The sequence below is a fragment of the Manis pentadactyla genome, chromosome 4 (genome assembly GCF_030020395.1).
Source record: "Manis pentadactyla isolate mManPen7 chromosome 4, mManPen7.hap1, whole genome shotgun sequence".
Classification (NCBI taxonomy): Eukaryota; Metazoa; Chordata; class Mammalia; order Pholidota; family Manidae; genus Manis; species Manis pentadactyla.
The window spans coordinates 47996330-48021730 of NC_080022.1; the positions used below are offsets into that span (position 1 = coordinate 47996330).

Consider the following 25401-nt stretch of genomic DNA (forward strand, 5'->3'; position numbering starts at 1 on the left):
CAATCTCAGTGATTTAAGACAAAAAAGTGTTATTTCTTGCTCCTGCTCCATGTGCATTAAGGGTTGGCAGGGACTCTGATCACATTACCTTCCTCTGGTACCCAGCCTGATGAAGAACCTACTTTCAGGAACATTATAGATCTCCTGGGAGAAGGAATGTAAACTCTGAAGGGTCTTAGCCAGAAGTACCTTTGCCAGAGAATGTCACATGTCACTTCTTACAATTCATTGGCTAAAACTAGTCTCATGGCCCCTCCCAGCTATAAAGAGTCCAGGAAGTGCAGTCCTATTTGCCTGGAAGGCAAAGAGCTACAAGTATTTGGTGACCAGCCCTAATGACTCCCACATTGTACTTCTTTAGTTCCTCAAACAAAACAAATTGTTTCTTGCCTAAGAACCTTTACATGAGCCCTCCCCACCTCTTCCTGGTTCCTTGGTCAATTTCTATTTCCTTTGGATGTTAGCTTAAAGAGGCTTTAAGGATAACACTTCAAGAGTCTTTTTTTCATACTGCACCTTCCCTCCACTGAAATTAGATTCCCCTCTTACACTTTACCATAAGTCCCTATTTTTTTTTATAGCAGTTGGGATTTCAGGAGGTCAGTAAGTAACACCTTTTCTTTCTCTTCTTGAGTTCAGAACCAGGTGAGAGTTAGATACAAGAATCAGCTGAATGGAGATGGCAATGTCAACGGATAGCTGATAAAGGGTAGATTGAAAAGCATGGCAGACAAGAGACCACAGGGGATTTCCTAATGCTTCACCCTGAATTAAACTTACCCACTGGTCCCTGGCAAAGGTGGGCATTTGCAGGCCTCTTCCAAATGGACAATGAATGTGTATAGACTCTGGACAAATTGGTTCTGAAAAGAGAGAGTAAGTGGCTGAAATGGGGATGCCCGGTCTTTCTTCTGAACTCAGTAATCAGGTAACTTACTCCTCTTCTCATGGGAGTAAACAAGGATGGAGGAAGGGGACAAGTGGGTTACTTTACTGAACATCCCCTCATGGAAACTTGAAGCCAGGGAAATGAAGATTTCCTCCTAATAATAGACTTTATCTTAATTTGCTCTTCCATATCTCTTCATATAATGGATTTTGTTTTTTGAAGATCTGTCTTGCCAGCCAGAGGGCAAGTGTCAAGAAGAAAGGACAGGCATATCTTTTGGTCCTCATTGTATCCATGGCATTTAGCATGGTGCGTGGCACATAGAGGGTACTCAATAAGCCTTTGTTATAAAATTAGTTCTCCTTTGCTTGAGACTGGTTTCCAATTCTGAGATGTTCCATTCTTATTCTCACACCCTACTTGTTTTTTTTTTTTTCAGGTTGTCAGCTTGGATATATACATTCACATAACAATTGAAATAAAGTAGAAATGAAGAAAATCGAAATACAAGGAAGTAAGTGAATTGCATTGTTGGACAGCATGGATGGACTAGGTTTGTGTCAAGAAGGAATGTGTAATTGTTGTGCACAGCATTACCCTTATGGTGATGTCTTTTCAGCACTGAGAACTTCCACAAAACTTACAGAATCATAAAGTGGCAAGGGTCCTTACAAGTCATCTTTCAAGTCTTTCCCTTTCCCCAATTCAGGAATTCCTTTGGCAGCATCTTTAGTACTTAAATACTTCCAGTGATACTCAGAGCTGGGAGTGATCATTCTACTGAATACTGCTGGTTTGACCTCATTGGGAACATTGTGGACATAAAATTGTAGAAAGTGATTTTGACCCATCAGAGAGATCTCAGAGGTAGGCCAAATGTCAAGAAGCTGGAAACTATGTCCGATGCTGAAGTATGAAGAAACTCTGAATATTTACCTAGGGAGGGAAATAAAAGACCATGAGAGCATATATAGAAGTCTCCAAATTGTGCAACTGTTACATAGGGGAACTGACTTATTATTTAGAAGATTTTGAGGTCAGAGTGGGAGTAATGATTAGACATTAGAGAGGAAAACTCTACTGTATTTATAGAAGAAATTTCTCAAGTTACAGTTCCTTATCAGTGGGATAGTTGCCCTAAAAAATGGAATCTGTTCAATACATATTTATTGTCTGCTATGTGCCATACATTATGCTGGGTTAGTTTATGATATTTCCTAATGAACTCATAGTAACTTGGAGAAATCATTATTTTCAAAGTTCATAAAAACTATCTTTAAATATTGTCTTTTAGAAGTTATTTCTTTTAGAGTGGTCTCCAACATTAGTGGTTTCTCAATTCTGGAACTAACTCTTTTTTTGCTCTCAAAATTTTCAAACCTGGGATGATATTTTCTTATGTCCAATGTTAGTTAGATGGACAGTCTTCTATCAACAAAACAAGTGTTTTCAGTATCCATAAATCAAAACTACTTGTACTTAGAATCACTTAAGATTAGATACTCCCTTATTATTTGTAGCAGAAGAACTACCAAGTATTCACCAAATTCTTTCTTCTTTTCCTCCTGTGTCTACAGCTAAACTACATTTCCTAGCATCTTTTATAATTAGATGTGGCCACATGGCTGAGTTTTAGCCAATGCAGAGGAGGTGAATGCAATGCGTCCTTATGATGGCTCATAAAACTCTCTCTTCCCATCTTCAGGTTAAATGTAAGGTTTGTAGAGGGCAGTGCCACAGATGCAAAGAGCCTAGCTCTCTGAATGACCATATGGAAAATTGCCTACTGGCCAGAAATGTTCACATTAGACTTTGCCTGAATGAGAGATCAACTTTATTGTGTTGAACCACTAAGATTTTGGAATATATATGTCAAAGTTGCCATTGTCTTATTCCAACTGGTGCTGCAGGATACCCTCAGTGAGAGAATAATGTGGACTTGAAGTTAGGGATTTTGTTCTGTCCTTTTCTGTTTGAAGAGAATTAGTGAAGGAGGCAGAAGGACATAGCACCTAGTTACACACTGATGCTTCCTGTTGGTAATGTTTTCTTCCTCTCTAATTTATAAACTTCATGAGACTTGTTGCCATTTCTTACATCCTTTTCTATATTTAATCATTCAGTGGATATTTATTAAGAAATGCCAGGCATTTTGGGGATTTCAGAAGAAATACAGGTAGCTCAAATTATTAAATGTTAGTCATTTATTCAACAATTTTTGAGTGTTTACTGTGGGCCAGCTACTGGTAAACATTGATGAACAAAAGCTATGGTACTTGCCCACAAGTTGGGGGAAATAGCAAGGAAAATAGGTAATAAAGAGGTGAGGTGAGGCTAGTATAATAGTGCTATGGAAGGCAGGACAGGAAGTTCTCTGCACGTGGAAGGGACATCTGACAAGGTTAGTGTTCAGAGAATTATCCTCTAAGGAGTTGATGAATAAATTGAAACCTCACGGCTAAGCAGAAGAAGCCAAAGGATAGTGGAGAGAGAAAGAGTGACTAGGAAGAGGGAATACATGTACAGAGGCTTGAATATGGGGTATGTTTGGAGAGCCCAAAAGGTAACCTGGAGAGGAAGAATGGACAGGATGAACATGAGAGGAGGAACTTGTAATATATATATGCACATACTTAATAAATTCTTACGAAGGCTTTGTACTGTGATACGTGAAGGCCTTTACCCAGGAAGAAATATGACTGACAGACCACAAAGATGTCAACAGTTCTGATATTTGGTTAATATCCATTTTCCTCCTTATGCTTCTCTGTTAGTTTAAAAACTTTCTAAAATGAACATGTATTATTACACTTAAAAAATTAAAATAAATATTTCTTCTCATTAGTCTTGTTAGACTGTGCCAGCTGTCCCTCACTGAATCCCCCCAGCAGTCCTTTGAACAAACTGGAGTCCAGAGTTGACACCCAGTGAAGTTGGAGTTAGCTTCCCTAAGGCCCCATTCAGTCTGCTTTCTCTCCACTGCACCTTCCTTCCCTGCAGTTTTCTAAGTAGCAATGATGGTTTTTCTTGGAACCACCAACTTTAGCACTGTGTTGCATGTCTGTGTCAACCTGGAGAAACTGGGTCAACGTTCTCATGATCCTGACCAAGCTGAGAGGCTTCCCACACATGAAGGATGGTCCTCAACCTACCAGGCTGTGTCATTAGACTTCTCTGTGCTGCTGTCATGCTCTTTGCCTTGTGATTTGGCAGTAGGGGAGAGGGCTATTGATATATTTTTTTTAATGAAGTTAGGGAGGAGATTGTTTCCCATTATTCTGTCAGCCCACAACGTGATAGACTAGCATGGTGGTAGTTGGTCCTTGGCCAGGCCAGAGATGATGAATATTTGTTATGAACACCCAAGCGCTTGAATGTCTTGAAACAGTATATTAGCATTCTCTAAATGCTCTCCAAATCTCAGAGGCTTAAAACAGCAAGGGGTTATTTCATGCACGTTACATTTCCATCCTGATTTAGGCCTTATCTCTACTTTGAGCCCTAGGCTGAAGGAGCAACCCATGTTTGAAATACTGGTGTATGTCACTGGGAAGATAGGCGACACCATGGGATAGCTCTGAAAACTTTGCCCCCATGCCACTTCCACTCACTTTTGATTGGCCAAAGTGTGTTACAGGGCTTAATGGGGAGGGGCAGCAAATATTTTGACAACATCTTTTTACCTCTCTTTTCTTTATCTGCAAAATGGAAATAAGTAAACTACATTTAGTATATTCAAACCATGAAATAGCTTGTAGCCATTTTGAAAGCTAAGTAATGGCCCTTAAAAGGTTGAGATGACTTGGAGAAAAGCTCATGATGTAGCACTACATGAAGAAAGCAAGTTGTAGAGTAATGTGTATAGCATAGTCTTATTTTTATATTTACTAAAAAAAACCCTATATCTGAGTATATTTGTTTGTAGGAGAACACTAATAAAAGCAGCTCGTATTTAATGAGTGTTTATATGACAATCATTGTGTGAAGTGCTTTTTACACTTCATTTTTTTGACTATTTGCTCATTTAATTGAGCAAATTAAATGTATTCACATGAGTATTGGCTCATTTGATCCTTGGAAAATCCAGAGAAAGTGCAAAACTACAAATCATGGTTTTAGTAACAGCTACCTTACTTGGGGATGGGATTAGAGAGATATATTGACTTTTAAGAACATATGATTTCTGTAAATTTTTTCTTGTCACAATAGGTGGATCAGTCAGCTGCTGTTGTGAAACAATCACCAGGACATCTGAGTGGTAGGTAATGTGAAGCATTTTATTTTCTCCTTATCAGCCTGCAGGTCAAGCTGAGGTGGCACCGTTTTCTTAAGGCTTTGCCTCCACCGCATCTGCCTCCCTGACAGTTTTCTAAGTAGTGATGATGGCTCTTCTGGGAACTGCTGTCTCTGGTGCAGGGTGGGGTGTATTCACGTGCATCCTGGAGAAACAGGGCTGGAGGTCAAATTCAGATCTGCCCCATGTGTCTCATTCCAGAGCCCATCTTAAAGAGGCAAAATCTAACAGGGATCTGTTCTTCTCATGCAAGAGGTTGGGACAAATGGAAACGTGGGAAGTTTTTTAAGGCCTAGGCTTGAAACTGGTATGTTGTCATTTTTGCCCACATTCTATTAGCTGAAGCAAGTCACCTGGCCAAGTCCAAAATCAGTGGTGCTTAGGAAGTCATGGAGGTTGTGGAAGTGGGGAGTGAATATTTGCTGTATAACAATCTACAGTAAGCATTCATTGCTTTCTTAGTGAAGCAATAACAGTAAGGTGAGAAAAAGTGAGCACTTACCAGGGGTAGTTTGAATTGTGTTCAAAAGTATATTGCAAAATCACATTATGCATTTCTTGACAATACAAGCTCCCTTATCTACAATGATAATGAGCACAGTGATATTGACATGGGCTTTTACTTAGCCAGAATACTCATTGCCTAGTCAGACAGGGAGGAGTTTACCCCAGCCTGGCTTCTGCTGCCTGTGGTGTGACATTCTAAGCATAATTCAGAGACTGTTTAATGGCCCTCTGTATACATCACTGCTACTTGTGTGGCCACCTGCAATCCAAGGAATGTAAATCATGGGATCACAGGCTGTTAGAACTGGAGGGACTTTGGTACCCATGCTGGCAGTTGCCTTCCAACTTACATGCACAGCTGCTTTTGCCAGTTACAGTCATTCTTGATTTGGTGTGTCTCACATTGCTGGAAAATGGTTATAGAAATAAAAATTCCTTCATTTAGCCAGTGGGACAGTGAGACCCCAGCTGTCACTTACCTGAGTGATAGGGTAAGTGAGTGGCCAAGATGGGATGGGAACCCAGGTGTCTTGAGTGGGCCCAGGTCCTTTTACTTTGTTTATCTGCATAACACAAACATCAATCATATAGATCATTTGGGAATATTCCCTAGGCCCCGAAAATTCCATGTCTGTCTTTAAAAAATTTATTAAGTCTCTTTTTTCTACTTCCTCTGTCTTAAGAGAACCTAAGCATTTCTTAAGCCAGCTACCTCTGAGCCCTATGAGGAAACACCAGCTGGGACAGACACTGAAATCAAGAGTAGTATGTTAAAATTCCTTAGAACACTGGCCTGGGAATCACACCTATTTTAATTTCCTTTCTGTTCTAGGTAATTTAGAAAATATCTACTGATATAGCTCATGGGAATCAACTGCATAAAGAAAATGTTTTATTAAGGACTTCATTTGTTAGGATTAAGAGTTGTGTTTCTCAGGTTTCAGTTATTTACCCGTCATTTTTTTCCATTTTGCTATGCCACTTACATATCCAAAATTAATTTATTTTATATCTTTTAGGTAGATTCACTCTTTTAAAACTTAAAGATATTTTCATAGGAGATGCTACATTACAATGAAAAGTATTTCTTGCCATAAACATTTAGACTGCTATAAAAATAAATGCATAGTCATTAAAAGAAATAGATTTGTCTACGTACCGCTGAAAGTATTCTCGTATTCTACAAGTGAGAGGCGTTCTCCGCTGATGTAGTGGGACAGCACGGGCTTTGGAATCAGGAAGACAGGTTCAAATCGCAGCTCATTCCCGGCCCAGCAGTGTCATCTTTGGCAATTTTCTTAAATTATTGAACATCAGTTTCTCATCCATAAAATGGAACAATGGCCATCTCAACTTGTGTGTGGGGGTGTGTATTTAACAAGAATTTAATGTCATTCCCAGCTCATAACAGAGCTCAGAAAATTTAGTTATCTTCTTCCCTTCTTCAATTTTTTTTTTCCAAAATGGCATTCATGGACTCTGTCTGTTGTTAGATGAATGATCTGTATTAATTGTTCCCAGAATAACTTACTGATGGATTGCCTAACATGTACTGGGAAAAGTGCTGAGTGTTGTGGGTGCAATGAAAACTGAGTAAATGGACTTGGAGTTAAAGACTTGGATTCAAATCCTATTTCATCTCCTTTAGATAAGTCACTTAACATCTCTAAGCCTGAGTTTCCTCATCTGAAAATGAGTGTGTATCACTATTTATACCTATTTGAAAGAATTTAGGTAAGGAATGCCATAATAACTACTGGGAAAGCCTTTGGTGCACTGATACAGGCTTTTCTGCTATAATGTGACATGTAAGTCATTATACACATAGCTTGGAAATTTCTGAACACTGTTCTTCAGAGCTGTACATTAAAATTAAAAGGCTTTTTGCAAAAATAGGGTTAAGGCAGACTATTGAAAACCTGTACAATATTGTAACCACAATGTTAAAACTCTACCTATCCTCATAAATATAATAGAGCTAGAAAGACCTGTTGAATTTTGACTAAATGAATAACACACACACACACTACAGCAAATATAGGACTTGACCTTAAAACTGATGGAAGGCCGAAGAAAGGGATGAGGCTGCTGAGTTCTGGAGGCAAGAAGAAATGCTCAAACACAGGGGTGCACTGTGCAGTGAGCTCTTTCAAGAGAGCATGTAGGCAAACAGCCCAGCAGGAGGATGGAGGGTGAAAGGGCATCCCGTCCAGGCTCCAGGCTCCAGGCTCCCAGGCCGTATGCCCTGAGGCAGCTGCATTTCACTCTGTTAGTGTGGTGGCGGTTTGCTAGGCTGCTGCTCCTCAGGGCCCAAAACAGTAACATCCTGGGAAAAATCAACATGAAACAAAGCAACTTGCATGGTCTAGAGCTCTCATTCCTCTGGTTACCAGTCTGTCTTCCAGTAACATGTGTGGCAGTATATGTATTAGAGCAGAGAAGTCCCTATATGTAGAAGAGGTGGGAGGATGGATCTCTCAACCAGGAACCTCTGTCCCCATCCCAAGCTTCCTGAGCAGAACTAGCAGAGACTCCCAGAAGCAGAATTCATTCAGAGACATGAGTCTTTCCCACTGTGCCTTCTTCCCTCCCTTTCCAGTCTGACTTGTCCACTTCCTCTTCCTGTCCTTGGTGTCAGGGCTCCTGTTCCTCTAGCTTGTGAGCTCCTTGAGGGAGGGCTGTCACATCCATGGGTGTGCTCAGAGGCCCCACACAGGGGCCCTGGAGCAGATGCTTGCTCACGGGGGAACCTCCTTTTGTTGGCAGGGAAGAGCCCTGGGCCCTGGAGGAGGCACCAGAAGCCTGGACTACCTGGAGGTGAAAGGGAGGCCCTCAGCCAGGGCAAGGCTGGTGCTTCAGTCAGCTCCATCGCCAGCACCTCCGTGGCTCCCATGGGAGGCAGGGACTCCTATGTGGGTCCCGACCCTACTCATCCTCAGGAAGGCCACAGCAGGGCTAGCAGCACATCGCCCTCCTCAGCCCTCAGCCCTCCCTCCCTCCCCATTTCCTTCGTTCTCTCCTTCCCTCCCTTCCTTCCTTCCCCCTTTCCTTTCAACAAATATTTATTGAGTGCTTATCCCATACCACACACTATACAGGGTCCTGGGGATGAAGTGTTGGGCAAAAGAGACATGAAGCACCTGACCCCGAGGTGCTTCTGTGATGCCTAGAGGTTCAGTGCTTAGTGGCTGGAGCCAGACTGCCTGGATCTGATATCTGCCTCTGTCTTTTACTTGCCACATGAACTTGACCATTCCTCCCTGAATCTCCATACTGTCAGCTGTAAGACAAGGCTCATAATAGAACCTATTTCAGCGGGTTGTTATGAATGTTAAATGAATTGATATGTAAAGTATTTTAAATTGTACCTGATCCAGTAAGTGCCCAATAAATATTAACTCTAATTACCAGTATAAGAGTTGCTATATAGATAATAAATAAGTTAATATAAAATCACAGTTAGCAACAAGTATTTTGGTGAAAAGATCTGGGTGGGAATTGCCTATAACTTGGAACTGGTTACAGTGTAGTTAGTAGACAATGTAATTGTTCGCTGACTTGACTGAGCCCAGGAACCAAAAAGATCTGTGTGCTTCTGGTGTTAAAGGAGAATAACAGTGGGGACCTTCTTAAAGAGTATCATCACAAAGGGCTTCTCTGAAGAGGGGCTACGATATAAAGGATATGAATGCTGACAGAGGCAGAGAAGGGTGACACGGGAAGGGCATTCCTGGCAGAGGAGAGAACCATCACCAGTGATCAGGTACTGAGGACTTTTCCCCTATGGCTCTGCACTTGGTCAATTTTGTTAAAATATCCTTTGCCCCCAGTTGGTCAGTTAAAGTGTCTACTGTATGGGGAGTCCTCAGTGCTGGCCTTCCAACACTGGAGACTGTTACCATCCACATTCTGAGGATCCTAGAACATCATGTCCTTCCAGGCTGTTACTGTGGCTCCATCTCTACCACCATATCTGCTGAGTGATTGTTTTAATATTTAGGTTACATTTGAGCAAATTAAAGAAAATAAACATAATGAATATACATATCTATTCACCATAGTATAAATTCAGTCCCAATCCCTAAATTTTAACCAGTATATGTTACCAGCCACATATAGTTCAGGTTACCTTGGTCACATCATCTAATTTGCCTATTCATTCACGAATGCTCATTCAACAAATACCAATTGAGCAAGAAGTTATGTGTTAGCATGACAAGGTAGATAGATCACTTGAGGCCTCAGTTTCTTCACCAGTAACATGAAGGTGTGGGCCAGACTGCTGGTTTTCAACTGTAGTGGACTCCCAAACTCCATTTTATTAAACATGGTAGAGTGGATTCAAGGTTATTCCTCTAATAGTTTCATCTTCAGTCCTTGTCATACTGAAAAGCTTTCTCAAGAGGGAGAGAAAAGAGGAGAGTGACAGCTAGCAGCTGGGAATTTTTATTATTATTACCCAGAACTTAATTTTTCTCTGCCTATATTATTAGGATATGTGAGCCTCACTTGTCACAAGGACTCCATGAAAAGAGTTGAGAACTACTGAACTGGATGTTCATTGAGGTCCTTTCTAGCTCTGACATTCTCTGAGTCTTGTAGTTATTTTTCTTTTTTCTTTGTTTCTTTTCATTTAACACCATTTCATATGCGTGTTCCCAAGAATCCACATGGTTCTCTGTGTCTCAGGCATTATGCTCAGTTTCACTTAGCAGTTTCCCATTGATCGCTCCCTCTTGATTCACTCTATGTTACAGACCTTTTCAGAGCCTTCATTTCAGTGAATCCTAATTGTGTGTGTGTGTGTGTGTGTGTGTGTGTGTGTTTGTATGTATCTACCCACACTGAAGGTCTTTGTCCCTGTAGGGGCAAAGTACGCACTCAGCAACTGTGGGATAAATTAGTTAATTCTTAATGATTATCAAGAATCTCACCATACACATTCACACACATAATAACTCTTGGATTATTTTGCTTCTTTTGTGAGGGTATTAATTCTTAAGGTGGAATTGCTAGATCCAAAGTTATAAGCAGGTTTTCTGCTTTTATTGCCAACTGCCAGATGTGGTGGCACTTTTGTTTTATGTAAGATGTAGTACTGCTGATAACACTTGCGATTATTTATAACATTATTTTAAATAATTAATCAAATGAAGGAGTACTTCCTTTCCCTTTTTTTCTGGTGTCAATATTTGTATCCCAAACTCTAGTGGTTTCCCTTATGCCAATCAGATCAGTGCTGCATGCTCTGAATTTAACCAGAGACAGAGAAATGGGCTATTTCAGTTCTAAGAACCAGTGATGTTTATGTCCCACCTTTTTGTCAATTCATCACCAGCCTAGTTTGGGGTTTTTGCCATGACGATGATGATGATGATAACAACTATAACAACTCTGTGAAAATATTATTAACCCATTTTATAGATAAGAACACGAAGACTCAGAATGGTGACACAGCTTGCCTTCAGACACAAAGCTAGGAATTAGCAAAGACAGGATTTATGTCTGGCTCTGTCTGACTCAAAGCCAGTCTCTTTCCACTAAGGTATACTACACCACTCCCCAAGTGGACCTTCAGGGTCAGGAGCCTCGTGGGAGCAGCAAGTCTTTCAGGTTCTGCAGGGCTGAGCTGTTCATGGTTGCAGAGGACACTCATCACTGCGCTAATTACATTAATTGCTGCCCACTCTGGGCCTAGGTGGGTGGCTGAACAACGCCTAGCAACGTGGTAATGATTCCTGGGCCTGCCTGTCTGTATGAAAATATCTGTTTTTTTAAAACTCCTTTCTGTGTTGGCCAAAGGTAGTAATGATAGGCTTTATTGGTTGGAAGTTAGCAGCTCTATCTTGTAGAGGAAAGGTCAAGTCTCTGAACTTTGCCCTCCATCATCAACTGTGTACTTGACACTTTATTTAAGGGATCTTTTATAATCCTCATGACAGCTCAAAAGTAGGTATTACATTTTCCTTATTTTGTTTATAAGGGAAACAGTCACCTCCTTGGGGTCACGTAGTGATGAAGAGGTGGAGATGGGCTTAGAACTCAGGAAAGTCAGAGGTCAGATTTCATCTCTACACATGTTGCTCTCAAGAGGCTTGCTTCTGATGCTTGGAACTGAATTACACACTAGTGGGGCCGAGTCTGTATTTCCAGAGAAGCAAGGCACTGGAAGTCAGTGTTTTGAGAGTCCTCTGTTGAATATTTCACATTTCAACCTTCCTACTACACTCACCTCTTCCCTGAGCTTCTCAAAGAAATGTTAACAAAGTGTTTCAGTTGACTTTTTAAGAAGTACTTTGAAGGCTACAACTCTGTACTTATTGGCAATGGACAAGATGGCTTTGGGGATTCAGCATAATTGGGTAAGTGACTTAACTTCCTCAGAGACCCAGATAACGCAGGCTAATTTAGGAAGTAGTTGACTTTGGAATGTTGCATATGTAGGCACTGTATGGGTGTGTCCATATCTATATGTGTATGTATGCCTGCTAATAAATGTATGTGTGTGTTCTTCAGGAAGTCTTGGCAAACTGGTGGGCTTAGGTGACTTGGTTCCTTTCTTACCTACCATCTATTTGTAAATGAAGTTTAAAAATATATTTTATTAAAGTTCAAAACAGCTACATTATATAATGACACAAAGTAGTGGTCAAGACATTTGTGGCTAGAACAGGGTCTGAATCTTGCCTCTGCCACTTCCCAGCAGTTGTGACTTGAGCAAGTCACCTAATCACTCTGGGCATCAACTTTCTCATTTGTAAAAATCGAGTAATAACAGTTCTGACTTCATGGGGTTGTTGTGAGTCAGGGAGGTTTTGGAGAACAGGGACTTTGTCTATCCACTTCTCTGTACTCAGCCAGAATGAGGTTTGGAAAGAGTAGGCTTTGGACTTAGACAGTCCCTTGATTCTGATTCCAACACTTCCATATTGGCTGTGTGACCTTGGAAAAGTTAAATTTCCTGGGTCTCAGATTCCTCACCTGTAAGAGGCTCATTATTCCTACCTCAAAAAATTGTCATAGATGAGGTGGGACATATGAAGACCAGAGGTTAGCACATTGGAGGTATCCATTTCCCTTTTCCTGTCGCAGAGTCTGACATTAGGTAATTGAGGCCTGAATTCTTATTTGATGTTTAAAACGCATTCTTTTCTCTCATACTCTGCTTTTATTTTCTCCTTTGCACCCTTTTTCTTTCTTCCCCTCTCTTTTCCTTCTTCCTCTTTTTCAGTCAGCTCTAATCTGCTATGACTCAACGCCCCCATCCAGGGTCATCTGTCCCCTGGATCGTTGCAGCCAAAGGCTCCCTGGCCTGCCCGGCTCCATCTAGTCCTATGCGCTTTGTTCTCCATATGGGCTATGCTTTCGTAGACTGAACCAGACCTCGCCTCGCCTCTGTGCCATTTCCTCTAGTCACTTCTCACGACACAGAGCAGGCTGTGGCCCTCACTGTGGCTCGCGAGGCTCTGTGTGAACTGTTTTCTGGCAAATTCTCTAACCTGGCTTTCTAGCGCTCTTTCTATCTCACTCTGCTCCAGCCTCAGAGGCCTCCTGGCTGTTAGCAGCACTTTTTGAGTACATACTAGCTTTGCAGCTTTTATACTTGCATTCCTTTTCCCTCTGAATATCCACAGACTTCATTCTCACTTCCTCAGGCCTCTGCCCACATGTCACCTTATCAGGAAGTCCTTCCTTAATGACATAAAATTGTACCTTCAATCACTCTCAGTCCTCCATTTTATTTTTATTCTCACTTATCACTGATATACGTTCATTCATTTGCTTTTTATCATACCTTTCCCCCTTAGTAGAATATAAGCTTTATAAGAGCAGACTTTGTATTTTCTGCTGTGCCCTCTGGACCTGGTACATAGCAGGTGCTCAGTAAATATTTGCTGAATACATGAATGTGTGTTGAAGTGGTAATGCCTCTATGAGATGTCAGGGAAGAGCCTGCTTCTATGCTCCAGGTGATTCTAGGCCTGGATGGTTCATAGACCGCTTATCTTACCCAAACCAGGGGATGAGCTATAAGGAGAAGAATTAGGTTTAGGGACCCACTGCCCTCACACATGTGTCTTCGGGATGAATTCTGTTTCACCTGGGGCAGCAAAGTGTCTGCTTTCATGCCTGCACTTTGTGCCAATGTCATCTAGAATCCCCCCGGCAGCTTTATGGTATGAGTAATTGTGCTCAGAGGTATACATATGGATCACAGATCATCACTCAAGGTTAAATTTAGCACCACCACAACAAACTGGAAGTTAGAGGTGTGATAACCTAACTGTTCCTAGACTATAGAAACATACACACACAGTCTGCGAGCACTTTATTACTCACCTCCTCCTGGTCTCTCCTCCCCTCCGCCCGCCCTGGCCTGATTCTGTTCCTCTCATGAAGTGTGGTAGCTTGGTAAAGTGAGAAAGAACACCAGGAGTCCAGGTCTCTGGTCCTAAAACTACTGCCTATTCACGTGAGATCTCAAGTGGTTACCTCACCTCTAGGAGCCTCAGCTTCCTCTTCTCTAGGATGGGCCTTGGGAACAGGTGCTCGGTAACACACGTGGAATGAAAGGCGGCTACATGAGGCACTGGGGGTCGAGTGGCTAGCCCACAGGAAGCATGGAGTACAAGCTAGTGGCTTTCCTGCTGACTGATTTGCACAACTGGTGTTTTGATAACCTGACTTTGGCTTTGGTCAACCTTTAGGGAGTTTAGGCAACCCAGCTAAAAATAAAGGCAAAGCCTTTCAGAACCACTATCTTGAGGCTTTTATGGAGGTCCTACTTTGCAAGGTGAGGTTGAAGATTCTGGGGCAGGTGGGTGGGACATCATGCAGTGAGAGGCAGCGTTCCTGCCTATATCGGTTTCCTAGGGCTGCTGTAACAAAGGTCACTCATTTGGCAGCTTCAAACAGTAGGAATTTATTCTTACACGGTTCTGGAGGCCAAAGCACCCCAAATCAAGCTGTCAGCAGGGCCGCTGTCTCTCTGAAGGCCATAAGGGGGAATCCATTCCTTGCCTCTTCCAGCTCCTGCTGGTCCCTGGTGTCCCTGGGCTGGTCCCGTCTGTGCCACCATCTTCCTGGGGCCTTCCTCTCTGAATGTCTCAGTCTGAAATCTCCCTCTTCTTTCTGTTATAAGGATGCTAGTCATTGGGTTTAGGGTTCACCCTAAATCCAAAACGATCTCATCTTGAGACGTCTAATTATATCTGCAAAAACCCTATTTCCAAATAGGGTCACATTTCCAAGTACGGAGGGTTGGGTTTATCTTTCTGGGGGACACAATTCAACCTACTATAGTGCCCTCCAGGAGTTTTAGATTAGGGACAGGGGCAGAGCACACACAGCTGAGCAACCAGAGTTTCAAGTAAAGAGTAAAACAAACCCTACTGGAAGGTGGGTAGGGAGTTGATTCATTCATTCTTTGATCCAGAAACATTTGCTGAGCCCCTGCTGAGCTGGGTGCTGTGAAGTAGAAATGGCAAGGCACAGTCCTTGCCTTCAAGGAGTTCACAGACTGCAGGGCGGGCTGAGTAGCAGACATTTCCAGCTCTGCAGGGGAGGGCTGTGCTAGAGGTGGGCTCTGATGCTGTGGGGGCTTAGCAGGTCTGGGTTGGAACCCTGGAATCCGGCGGTCAGAGAGACTTCCGGAGGAAGGATTATCTCACCTGGGGCCTGAAGGGGGAGGGGGGAGGAGACAGCCACACCCAAGGGGGTAAGAGTTCTAGGAAGAGGGAACAGAGGAAAGAAAGCCTGGTCTCTGTGAGTACTGCACAAAGTAAGGGGCAGTGGGCCGGACAGGCAAGCAAAGGGTCAGATCATGTTGGGTGCTATAAGCCACGCAGAGAGCCACAACGAGATTTTAGGGGGAGAAATGACATGACTAGATTTGCATTTTAAAAGTAAGTTAGAACTATTCAACATGGAGGCGGAGGTCGATAAGCTGGAACTGATGTTCCAGAAAGCTGACTCTGATCTGGATTACATTCAATACAGGCTGGAATATGAAATCAAGACTAATTATCCTGATTCAGCAGGCAAGAAAAATCCAGTTACACTCTTAAAGGAATTGTCAGCAATAAAGTCTAGATACAGAACGTTGCATGTACGCTTTAAACCAATTGCTGTTGAGCAGAAAGAAACTAAGAGCCGCATTTGTGCTACTTTCAGTAAGACTATGACCATGATACAAGAACTACAAAAGCAAACAGACCTAGAGCTATCACCACTGACCAAAGAAGAGAACACTGCAGCAGAACAATTAAAATCTTACATGTCAGACTTATGAAGAAATGAACTTGCAAAAGGGAACTCTAATGGAGAAGAGATCAATTCCAGGTTTAGGAGTATGTCTTGCTAGCATTTAATGACTAGAAGTGAGGGAATAGCAAAGGAGATTTGGCTTAGGTGACTGCATAGTGATGCCTTTCATAAGAGAGGAGAATATAAGAAGGGCAGATGTTACATGAATAAAGTTCAGACATAAGGATGGAATGGGAATAAAGGGCTTTTTTTAAATGGACACACACACCTATTGTGATTTCAGGAAAAGAAACCTCTTAAAGCTATTTTGTATCTGTTTTTGTATAATCAGGATAACAGACATCCTTGCCTATTGTAAAAGAATATGTACTATCAGTCAGTCAAATGTAAATGAACATGTTTTGGTAGTTAAAGGATAGAAAAAGCTATTTGTATTATATATTACATATATGTATATAATTTTATTTTTGAAAATTTTGATTGCAGATGTGGTCACATTATTGGTGCTAATATGAAACTACTAGTATGTGGCCTATAGTCTCTTAAAAAAACCTTACTTCTCTGTGGTAGCCTCACCTTCTTTCCTGTTACTTCTGCCTGTTAATATTGAGCAGCATGAGCTCTGCTTTCAAATGTTATTTTAGCCTGTCCCTGTTGTAAATCAACACTACCTTTGTTCTCCTTTAGCCTATATTATTGTGATTGTTCTTTCTATATGAAAGCTAAGAAAAAGAAATCAGAGGACTTGCCAGTTGTGCGTGTGTATGTGTGTGTGTGTGTGTGTGTGTGAATTTCCCTATTTATTTTAAAGTAACTATTGGCAATAAGGTAATTGTCCTAAGTAGGGATAGATTGCGATACAAATGTTAATCACAGGGCTATTTATAATAGCAACACACACACACACACGTCTGGCTAATTGCAGGTAAACAGGCAAGTAAATCATGGTGTATTTATACAACAAGATGTCAGATTGCCAATAAATTATTATTAAATGTTCTGGGAAATGCTGAAGCTATATATAGCAGGGAGAGGGGAAGCAGATATGGCAGTTTTGTAGTTAAGATTGGGCTTTGGAGTTATATCTGAGATGTAAATAGGTTTTAAATTCTAGCTGTGTGACCATGAGCTGATCATTTCTTTTTGTCAAAATGGATGGAAGAATGATGGGATGGTAAAGTGTTTGGGTTTGATATTGAGTTATCCTTCAATAAATGATATTTCCACATATGTAATAAAATGAGACATTGAAAAGACTAAGGAAAAACATGTCAAATGTTAGTTCTGCAGGTCGTAAAATTATATTTTTATGTAAGGAAATTCGTTACAAGCATGTTTTTGTCCATCAACAAACTTATTAGTACTTGACAAACAGGATTGAGAGAGTAGCTTCAGTTAAAATTGACCTGACTAGTTTGAATATTCGAAGAATGGAAAGCTCCCCTCTTTTTAAATTACAGAGAAATAAGTTACACCTTAGTAAAATAAGTTAATTTTCTTCAGTACTCAGACACTTTATTAAAGAAGTTAATGGGATGTCTCTGGAAGGTCATGTTGATTGGTGGGACTGAAAAATAGTATCCCAAAGTATCATGAAGAGGTCATAGCAAGTTTCAGGTGTGAAAGTGGTTTTGCTTTCTATCAGGAAAACCTAGATTTTACTATTTTTCCTCTGACTCCCTTCAGTTATCTTCTAAATATTGGTTCTTCCCCTCATAGTCTCTTCGAACTTTTTATATTTGTTTCCAAACTTCATTTATTGCCTTTAGGTGGCTGATTCCCAAATACAACTACTAGATCTGGATTCGTATTTTCCAATAAAAACCTCTATTTTAATAATCAGATCTAATATATCCAGAGCAGTTACTGATTTTGTTATTTTGTTAATGGCCACTATTCTGTTAGCTGGAATTAAAAGGTTTGTATCTCTTTATCCTAATAAATAAAGTCTATATAATTGTTTCTGAAAAAAAAAAAAAAAAAAAAAAAAAGTAAGTTAGAGAAAGCCTTAGGTGAAAAGGGATTTTCCAGTAGATTTTTAAATTGTATTTATTATGTCCTTTTTTTTTTAAGAGGTATAACATACAGAGGAAAGTGCACGAATCATATGAATGTGGCTTGATGACCAGCCCTGTGTATACTTTGGTTGTTTGGATGTATGGATTGTCAGAGTAGAGACAGAATAGAGGAGAGTTGGAGATGGGCCAATGATTCAGAATTCCTCTTCTCTGTCCTGCTAACAGGAAGTACCTGGGATCTGGAGTAGGAGGACTCAAGTTTTGAGCCCCATGGTTGGTATTTCCCTGCTTTGTGGCCTCAGGTCTCACACTTCTCTTATCCTCCATTTTACCATCTGTAAAATAGGCTAAAAGTATCTACCTTACCAAGGTAGTGCGAAGGTGAAATGGGAATGCAACAAAGCTGGGGAAAGCTTTCTTCATCATGCAAAATAGTTGCTGACGTTATTCTCAATTTCTGATCTGTCTCAGATCAGGACTATTGTGCCTTATTTTCTTCCTTTTCCACCTGACATTTTTTCAGATAAATGAGCAGGTGGGGGAGAATTTATCTTTTTGCAGCATGTTTTCTCTTTGTTTCCCATTCCAAAATATTAGATCTGAGTGTTACTCCTGCACCCTTCTTTGTCCCTGCCCTTGCTACTCTCCGCTGGTTGTCTCACCCAACCAGGTTCAAAGAGGCCAAGAAAAGAGGGCAGGGACTTAAGGCCAGGGCAAGATATTTGCAGAGGAAGACAAATTCAATTCTCCTTTCCCAGCCTTCACTGAGGATCTGCTTTCCCCAGCTCTGCACTGGGCACTGGAGATCCTGGTTGGGGAGGTTAGGGGAGACACAGAAGGGAAAAATGGCATTCTTACTCGATGGTTTGCTCACTCAATTGTTGAGGCAAAATGAAAACAGATCTATAAGAGAGCAAAGCCAGCTGAGGTCAAGAACTTACCGTTAGGAGGCAAAAAGCCCCAAAGGATTTGAGAAACAGATGAGACCACTTTACTAGGTAAAACTCCATAAAGAAAGTGAACTTAGCACTAGATTGTCCCTCTCCTCCCATTTCAGATTATTGGCATTTCTGCAATGAATATCTATAGCATATCAGACCATTCATTTATATGTGTTGTCTTATATGATCCTTGCATGAAGACCAAAAGCTAAGAATTGTAATCACTGTCTTTCAGATGAGACTGAGATTTCCAGTGACTTTCTCTACATCATACCACTATTAAAAGATGGAAACAGAAATGAACCCACATTCACACAGCTCCAAAGCTCCTGCTCTTTCTTCTCTGTTCTGGCATTTCACTGAATACATGTGGAAGGGAGCCATGTGTTTTATCAAGCTACATTGCAGTGCATGAGTTTTTAGTATTTGTGTGCACATGTCAATAGGCATGTTGATGTGCCTGCTGGGTGAGTTGTAATGATTGCATTTTGTGTGGCTAAATGCATTTTTGCTGGCACGGCCTGGCTCAAGGAGAACAGGAAAGGAAGCACAGAAGCCCAGTGTATGGGAGGCCAGTCACACAGGTGAGGGCTGGTCCTTGAACAAACGACTGGGGAATGGCTGTTTGGCCCTGTTGGAACTTTACTTCACTGGGGGGCCTCTTGGTTTTTCCATGAGTATTCTGTTTCCAAAGCACAATTCACCCCCCACTCTTTTGAAGAAAAGGAACTAATAATTGTTCAGCACCTATCATGTGCCAGCCATGGTGCTCGGTGCTTTACATCTGTGACATCACTTACTTCCCACAGATCTCACCAAGGGGACACCGTGAGCACAACTGTGCAGCCTGGGAGACAGATTCGGGAAGGTGGGGCCGTCTTCTCAGGATCACTCAGCTGGTGTGGATCAGAGCTGGAACTGTCACCCAGTGCTGTCCAAACAGGCCACACTGGCATTTTTGTTATTGGTAGGACATTTTAGCCTTCAATAAAGTTGTAAATTATCTCTAACTCGTGAACCAGGATGTTGGCATGCTTACTTGCTCTTTCAGAAAAAGAAATGCTTTATTTTTTTGTTCCTGAGTAACTGAGCTGCTGCATCCTAGTGTTAAAAATCTTTGCCCAGGTCACTTGGGTATGATGTCAGAAGGGTACAACATGGCCACCCTCACTCATGTGGTCTTTTTTTCTCCTTTTTCCTGAGGCACCTGGCCTCCTTTAAAGATCTTCTCCTGCTGTCACCACAGTATGTGGCTGCTGAGGTGGCATTAGCAATGATAGGGAAGGAACTGTGGCTTGGATGAGTCTGTGGTCAGAAACCTGGTGTGCATGGAGTCCCAAAGAAGATTTCAGATGACTTATGGTAGTCTCCCAAAGATTCCTGGTCCCCACTCACCCAGTGCTACCACAGCAGGTAGATGTCCTTAGTATCCATTTGAGAATATCTGGCCTCTGAGACAGGTATTTGGGCAACCAGCCCTTTTTAAGAGTAGGTAAAAGTTTTGAGTGCCTGAAAGGTCTTCATTTTTTGCACTGGGAAGACAACTTGACCAAACTTTCCAAGAGTAGAATGAATGATAAAGATGAAGGTCCTTGCAACCTTAGGGCCTGTTCTTTTAAATCTTTTTTAAGGCTCAAAAAAGCAGAGAATAGTAGGGGAAGAGACTGGGGGAGGACGAGCTCTTAGCATGGGCTGTGATGGGGAAAGCCTGAGATCCCGGCGGTGTGACTTTGAGTACACGTCACTTCAGCTCTCTTGAGTCCCAAGTTTCTCTTCTGCTATTTGGCAATAGTGATGCTCTCTCTGCCCTGTCCCAGCTCCAGGGGGCTGCTGTAATTCACAACAGAACTAAATGAGACTACATTTAGGATTTTGGAGCAGGCTCCCAACACAGCATAAACCACTTCAATTTTTTTCATAATGATTGCAGAAATGCCAATAATCTGAAATTGGAAGAGAGGGAGAATCTAGAGCTGAGCTTAACATTTTTATGGTGTTTTTACCCAATGAAGTGGTTGGGCAAAGTCAGGGGGCCAGGGTTGTACTCCAGATTCTGCCCTAAACTCCATATCTTCTTTCTCTGGGTCTCCCTTGCTATAAAATGAAGGGATAAGAATAGAGTTTTTTTTTCTTTCTCTATGGTCCTTTTTGACTCCAACATGTCACAACTCCTATCTCTAAGTGGAGAATTAGAAGCAACTTTTAAGAGATAAATCAGTTTTTAATATTTAGCTATTCAGACATTAAACAAATATTTAATAAGCACCTCCCACAAGTTAGGCACAGCTCTAGGTGAAGGGTGCAGAGTGACAAACAAAACAGCTTTAGCCCCTGCCCTCCTGGACCTTCTAGTCTATTGTAGACGATTTCAGGGGAACTTTCCCACCTCAGGTAGTTGAAGAAGTGCCAGAGCTCCAAGGAGAAGGCTGTTAGCTAAAAGAGCTATGCTGGACATGTAATAAATGCCCAAATATTCACTGAACAAATAAATCAATGCAAGCACCTAAGGAAGCCCTTGGGGTGGCCCTGGAGTTGGGGAACAGTTCTGAGGAGTCAGGAAAGGTGGGAGCTCGGGCCAAGGGTGTGTGCCCTTGCTAAATAATTTGTTGAGACACTGGAGAATGAAAGGATCTACCCCTGCCTTCCTGGTTCTCAAGGGGACCATTTGCTGGGAACAAGGAACAGGGACGGCTTCCCATGCCCTGTCATTCCCCCAGAGGTGGAACTGGTGCAGATACTAGAATCCAAGGGGAGAAGCGAAAAGCAGCCATAAGAAAAATGCCAGAGTAGTGTGACACTGGGGTCAAGCCTGGAGGATCCTGAGAAGTTATGGAGTCTCATCTCTACCCAGTCAAGAGAGAACTGGGCCCAGTTGGAGCTGAAGGCCCCAAGCAAGTTGGCCCCAGTGCAATGATCAGGAGGCTGCTTGGGGAGGTGGAAAGTACCTGGGCTTAAGAGTTGGCGACTAATTTGGGTTTGAAGGCTGTGGAGCAAATTTGGGACACATAACCTCTCTGAACCAGCTTCCTCATCTGTTAAATAGACACCACAATGTGTTGGCCTCTCTAAGATGTCACTAGCAGTGATATGTCTCAGGCACCAAAATTCAGTATCTTGGACTAACTATAGACTTGATGAGTGGTATTTATAATTATTACATTATCAGGTCTTGGGACCTCTTTCTGTGTGATATTGAAAGACAGTGCTAGGAACAACTTCAATGAGAAAACTTAGAAGGAGGTTGTATTACCTTCAATGTAAGTGAAATAATGAGACAAGATTGAGTGGATTTAGAGAAATTTTGCACTGGCTTAACTCACCCATTAAACCAGCTGTCTGACCTTACATAGACATTTTGCCATCTTTGAGACTTGCTTTTCTCCTCTGTTAAATGGGAATATGTTTCATACTCAATCTTTTCTTATCCATCCAGAAAACATTTTATTGAATGCCTATTATGAGCCATCCTATGCTTGGTGCTGAGGACATAGTCCCTGTCCCTAAGGAGCTCACCATCTAGATGAACAGATCATTAAACAGAAACTTACAATAGAATGTAGACAGGCCTAGCCCTGTCTGAGCGGACAAGGAAGGTTTCCTGGAGGAGGTTACATACAAAACCAAGACCTGAAGGTAGGAATAATATTTAACCAAGTAAAAGTAGGAGAGGAAGTAAGAAGCTGCGAAGGCACTCCAGGAAGAAGAAATTGCATGTGCAAAGGCCAGGAGATAAGTGGGCACAGATGTGATAATGTGGCCTTTCCACAGTGTGGACTTGATATAAAGGTAGTGAGAGACCACTGAGAGATTTTAAGCAAGGGAGTTGGAGTAATATCATCACATTTGCATTTTTAGGAGTTATTCATGTGTCAAGTTATATTATAAAGAGGGGGCAGTTGGAGTAAGTTGATTCTTTCCTTCTCTTTCTGCTCCTCCTCCTCCTTTCCTGCTCACATAAGATGAAGTAACCTATGTGCTCATGCCTGGTGTATTGTATGACATATAGTAGGTGTCCTATTAGCATATATTTTCCCCTTTCTTGAACATATTATTTGAAAGAGAAACCCCCTGGCATGAAGTACAAGTTGGAGCAAAAATGCTGAGGGTGTGGCTGTTGGGTTTTCTGGCTGCTGTTGGGGTCTAGCCAACAGGATTTAGGTCAAAGGAAGTTCCCCAGACAGTGCAGTCTCAAGTAGTCATCAGTTCAGGGAGGGCAGGTGAAGGTCATAATACCACCCCTGTTTCTGGAGGTCACTCCTCCTGGTCTTGGAAAATTACAATAGATGGTAATTTTTCCGTGGTAGCTTCTTCATCTGTAAAATGGGTATGTGGTTACCTGTGCTGCCAATCACATAGTGTTGTTGTGAGGATCAGAAGTGTGTGGACCACAATAGAATAATATGGTAGATTCCACACATTAATGCCCACCTTGGGCCAGGCCTTGTTTCATGAAGCTAGTATTAACATTATCTCTATTTTACAGATAAAGAAGCTGAAGTTCAGAGAAATTATGCAGTCACTCCAGGGCACATTATAAGTGGCTGTAGCCAGAGCCCCAGCATATTAACCACTACACCATGACACCATGACCTGCTGTCTCTTGAAAACCACCAACTGCTCCCTGAGCTCTTAGCATGATGCAGGTACCCCAGAAATGTATGAAGAAAGGTGGAAAAAGGAAGGAAAGGGGCAATGTTTGAAGTCTGAGAAAGTCTTTCCTAATGCCTCTCAACCCCACTCCCCAAATTCCCAGATGCACTAGGGGAAATGGTTCCTTGTTCCATATTAAAATGACCTGTTACCTGTCTGGCGCTCCACAAATATTTGTGAATAAATGTCCTCTGTTACTGTGTGGATCTTTTGTTCAAGCTTTCCTCTCGGCCAAGAGGTCTAAAGAAAGGGAGCTGGGACTTATGGGAAAGTCCTCAAAGGTCATGGAGCACAAGCTGGCAGAGGTCCACAGAAAGGTCAGTGTGCCAGCCCTGGGCCAAGCCTGACACTGTCCTTCCATACCCCTGGACTGCTGGATGGACTTGGAGGGCTAGGGTGGCCTATCCATTCCTGCCCAACTTCTCCATGGGACCTGATGCCTGTGGGCTGAGTGCACAGCACAATGCCCACCTGTCACATGAGGAAACCTAAGGGTTTGCTGGTAGATCTCAGTTGTGCAAGCCACTATATGTCTTGGTGGCTTAGTTGGGCCCACCTGGCTGATGGATGGTTGACAAGTCGCATGAAAATCAGAACAGTCCTCAGGCACATTGAGAAAGCAGTTTCCTTCCTTGCCCTGGGCAGGAGCTGGGCCAGGGAAAGTGAAGAAACCAGTTCAGGGCCTCTGTGGGGTGGGCGTGGGCGGGGCCCTGCCGGGAAAGGGGCTGCTGGACCAGTTTCCATTACTTCAGGACCGGATGTAGTCCTGTGACTCTGGCGGAGGCTGGAGAAATGTGCGCCCTGGGCGCATCTGTATGTCCTCCAGGGCGGCCCTGGATTTGATAATGATAGGGCTAGGGGCTCTAGGTCAGCGGTCACCGGGCGTGCGACATCCGGTTGCTAAATTAGGTTGCTAAATTCGCCAGTAGCGAATCAGCTGACAGGTAGAACTAGAAGAGGCTGTGGACATCCAGTGGGAAGGTGAAGGAAAATGAAGGAAGGGGCGGTGCAGAGCAACAGCAGAGTAATCGTGCGCCTCTCCTGACGTCACACCCACGCAAGTTAAACCTTATCCTTTCGCCTCCGGCTGCGCGTTTGGGTGGGAAGATCCCTCAGAGTTGCATTGGAATCCCAGCGGTACCACCTGGGGCTTTTGTGTTCTTGGGACTTTGCCTATCTGAGACAAAGTTTCCCTAGATGAAAAAGTGGGAATACCAACTCAAAGCGTGGTGCAAGTCAGTCAAGTAACATAGGAACAGTGCCTAGGACATCGTAGGTGCACATAAAGCGCAGTTACCTTTCCCTTCTCCAGGATCCAGATCTCACCCCCTAGTCCGGGGAAGTCGCGACCCACAGGCGACCCTGGGGAAAGCGAGGTTTGGGTGGCAGGAGGCGTGGCCTGGTTATAACTCGCCGATCATTTGAGGGTCTGTTAGCCAAACTATCAAATAGAATGGGGCCTGGGGGAGGATCCCGAAAGCTGCCTTTGGATCATGTTTCTGTGATCCTAGGAGGGCATTTCACTGCATTCTTTCATTCATGTATTTATTTATTCACAGATTCTTATCAGGCCTCTGTCTGCCTCCACCAGCGACGGGCCGCGCCCGCCAGCCTTGCGTCCATACAAGGTCAGCTTCCACCGGCTGTTTTTTGTGTAAATAAAGCCACGGCCTTCCGCCTGCAGGTCGCCGCGGAGGAGGCAGCCAGCCGTGGCCTGGGGAGGCGGGGAACCAGCCACGCCCAGCCCGCGCGCAGGGGCGGGGCGCTCTGCAGCCACAGTGTGGAGCCGAGGGAAGAAATCAGGTTTAGACCGTCAGTTCTCACCCCTGAGCACCC

The 25401-nt window shown here is 42.7% G+C and overlaps 1 protein-coding gene and 1 long non-coding RNA gene across 2 annotated transcripts in view; both read left to right on the plus strand.

Moving 5' to 3' along the window:
* The window catches only part of LOC118925437 (uncharacterized), a 30643-nt gene extending 5531 nt beyond the window's left edge, over positions 1–25112 (plus strand). The window contains exons 2-4 of the long non-coding RNA XR_005030049.2: positions 1329–1403; positions 5099–5147; positions 23399–25112. This is a non-coding gene — a long non-coding RNA (uncharacterized LOC118925437). The remainder of the gene's footprint in view (positions 1–1328; positions 1404–5098; positions 5148–23398) is intronic.
* Positions 15611–17800, plus strand: LOC130683353 (spindle and kinetochore-associated protein 2). Its single transcript, XM_057500242.1, has one exon. It carries the CDS (start codon positions 15616–15618, stop codon positions 15979–15981), a length of 366 nt encoding a protein of 121 aa, XP_057356225.1. The 5' UTR covers positions 15611–15615; the 3' UTR covers positions 15982–17800.
* Positions 25113–25401: the final 289 nt, after the last annotated feature.

Excerpts from the sequence above, each read along its gene's own strand:
- LOC130683353 (XM_057500242.1), top strand. The coding sequence starts at position 15,616 with ATGGAGGCGGAGGTCGATAAGCTGGAACTGATGTTCCAGAAAGCTGAC.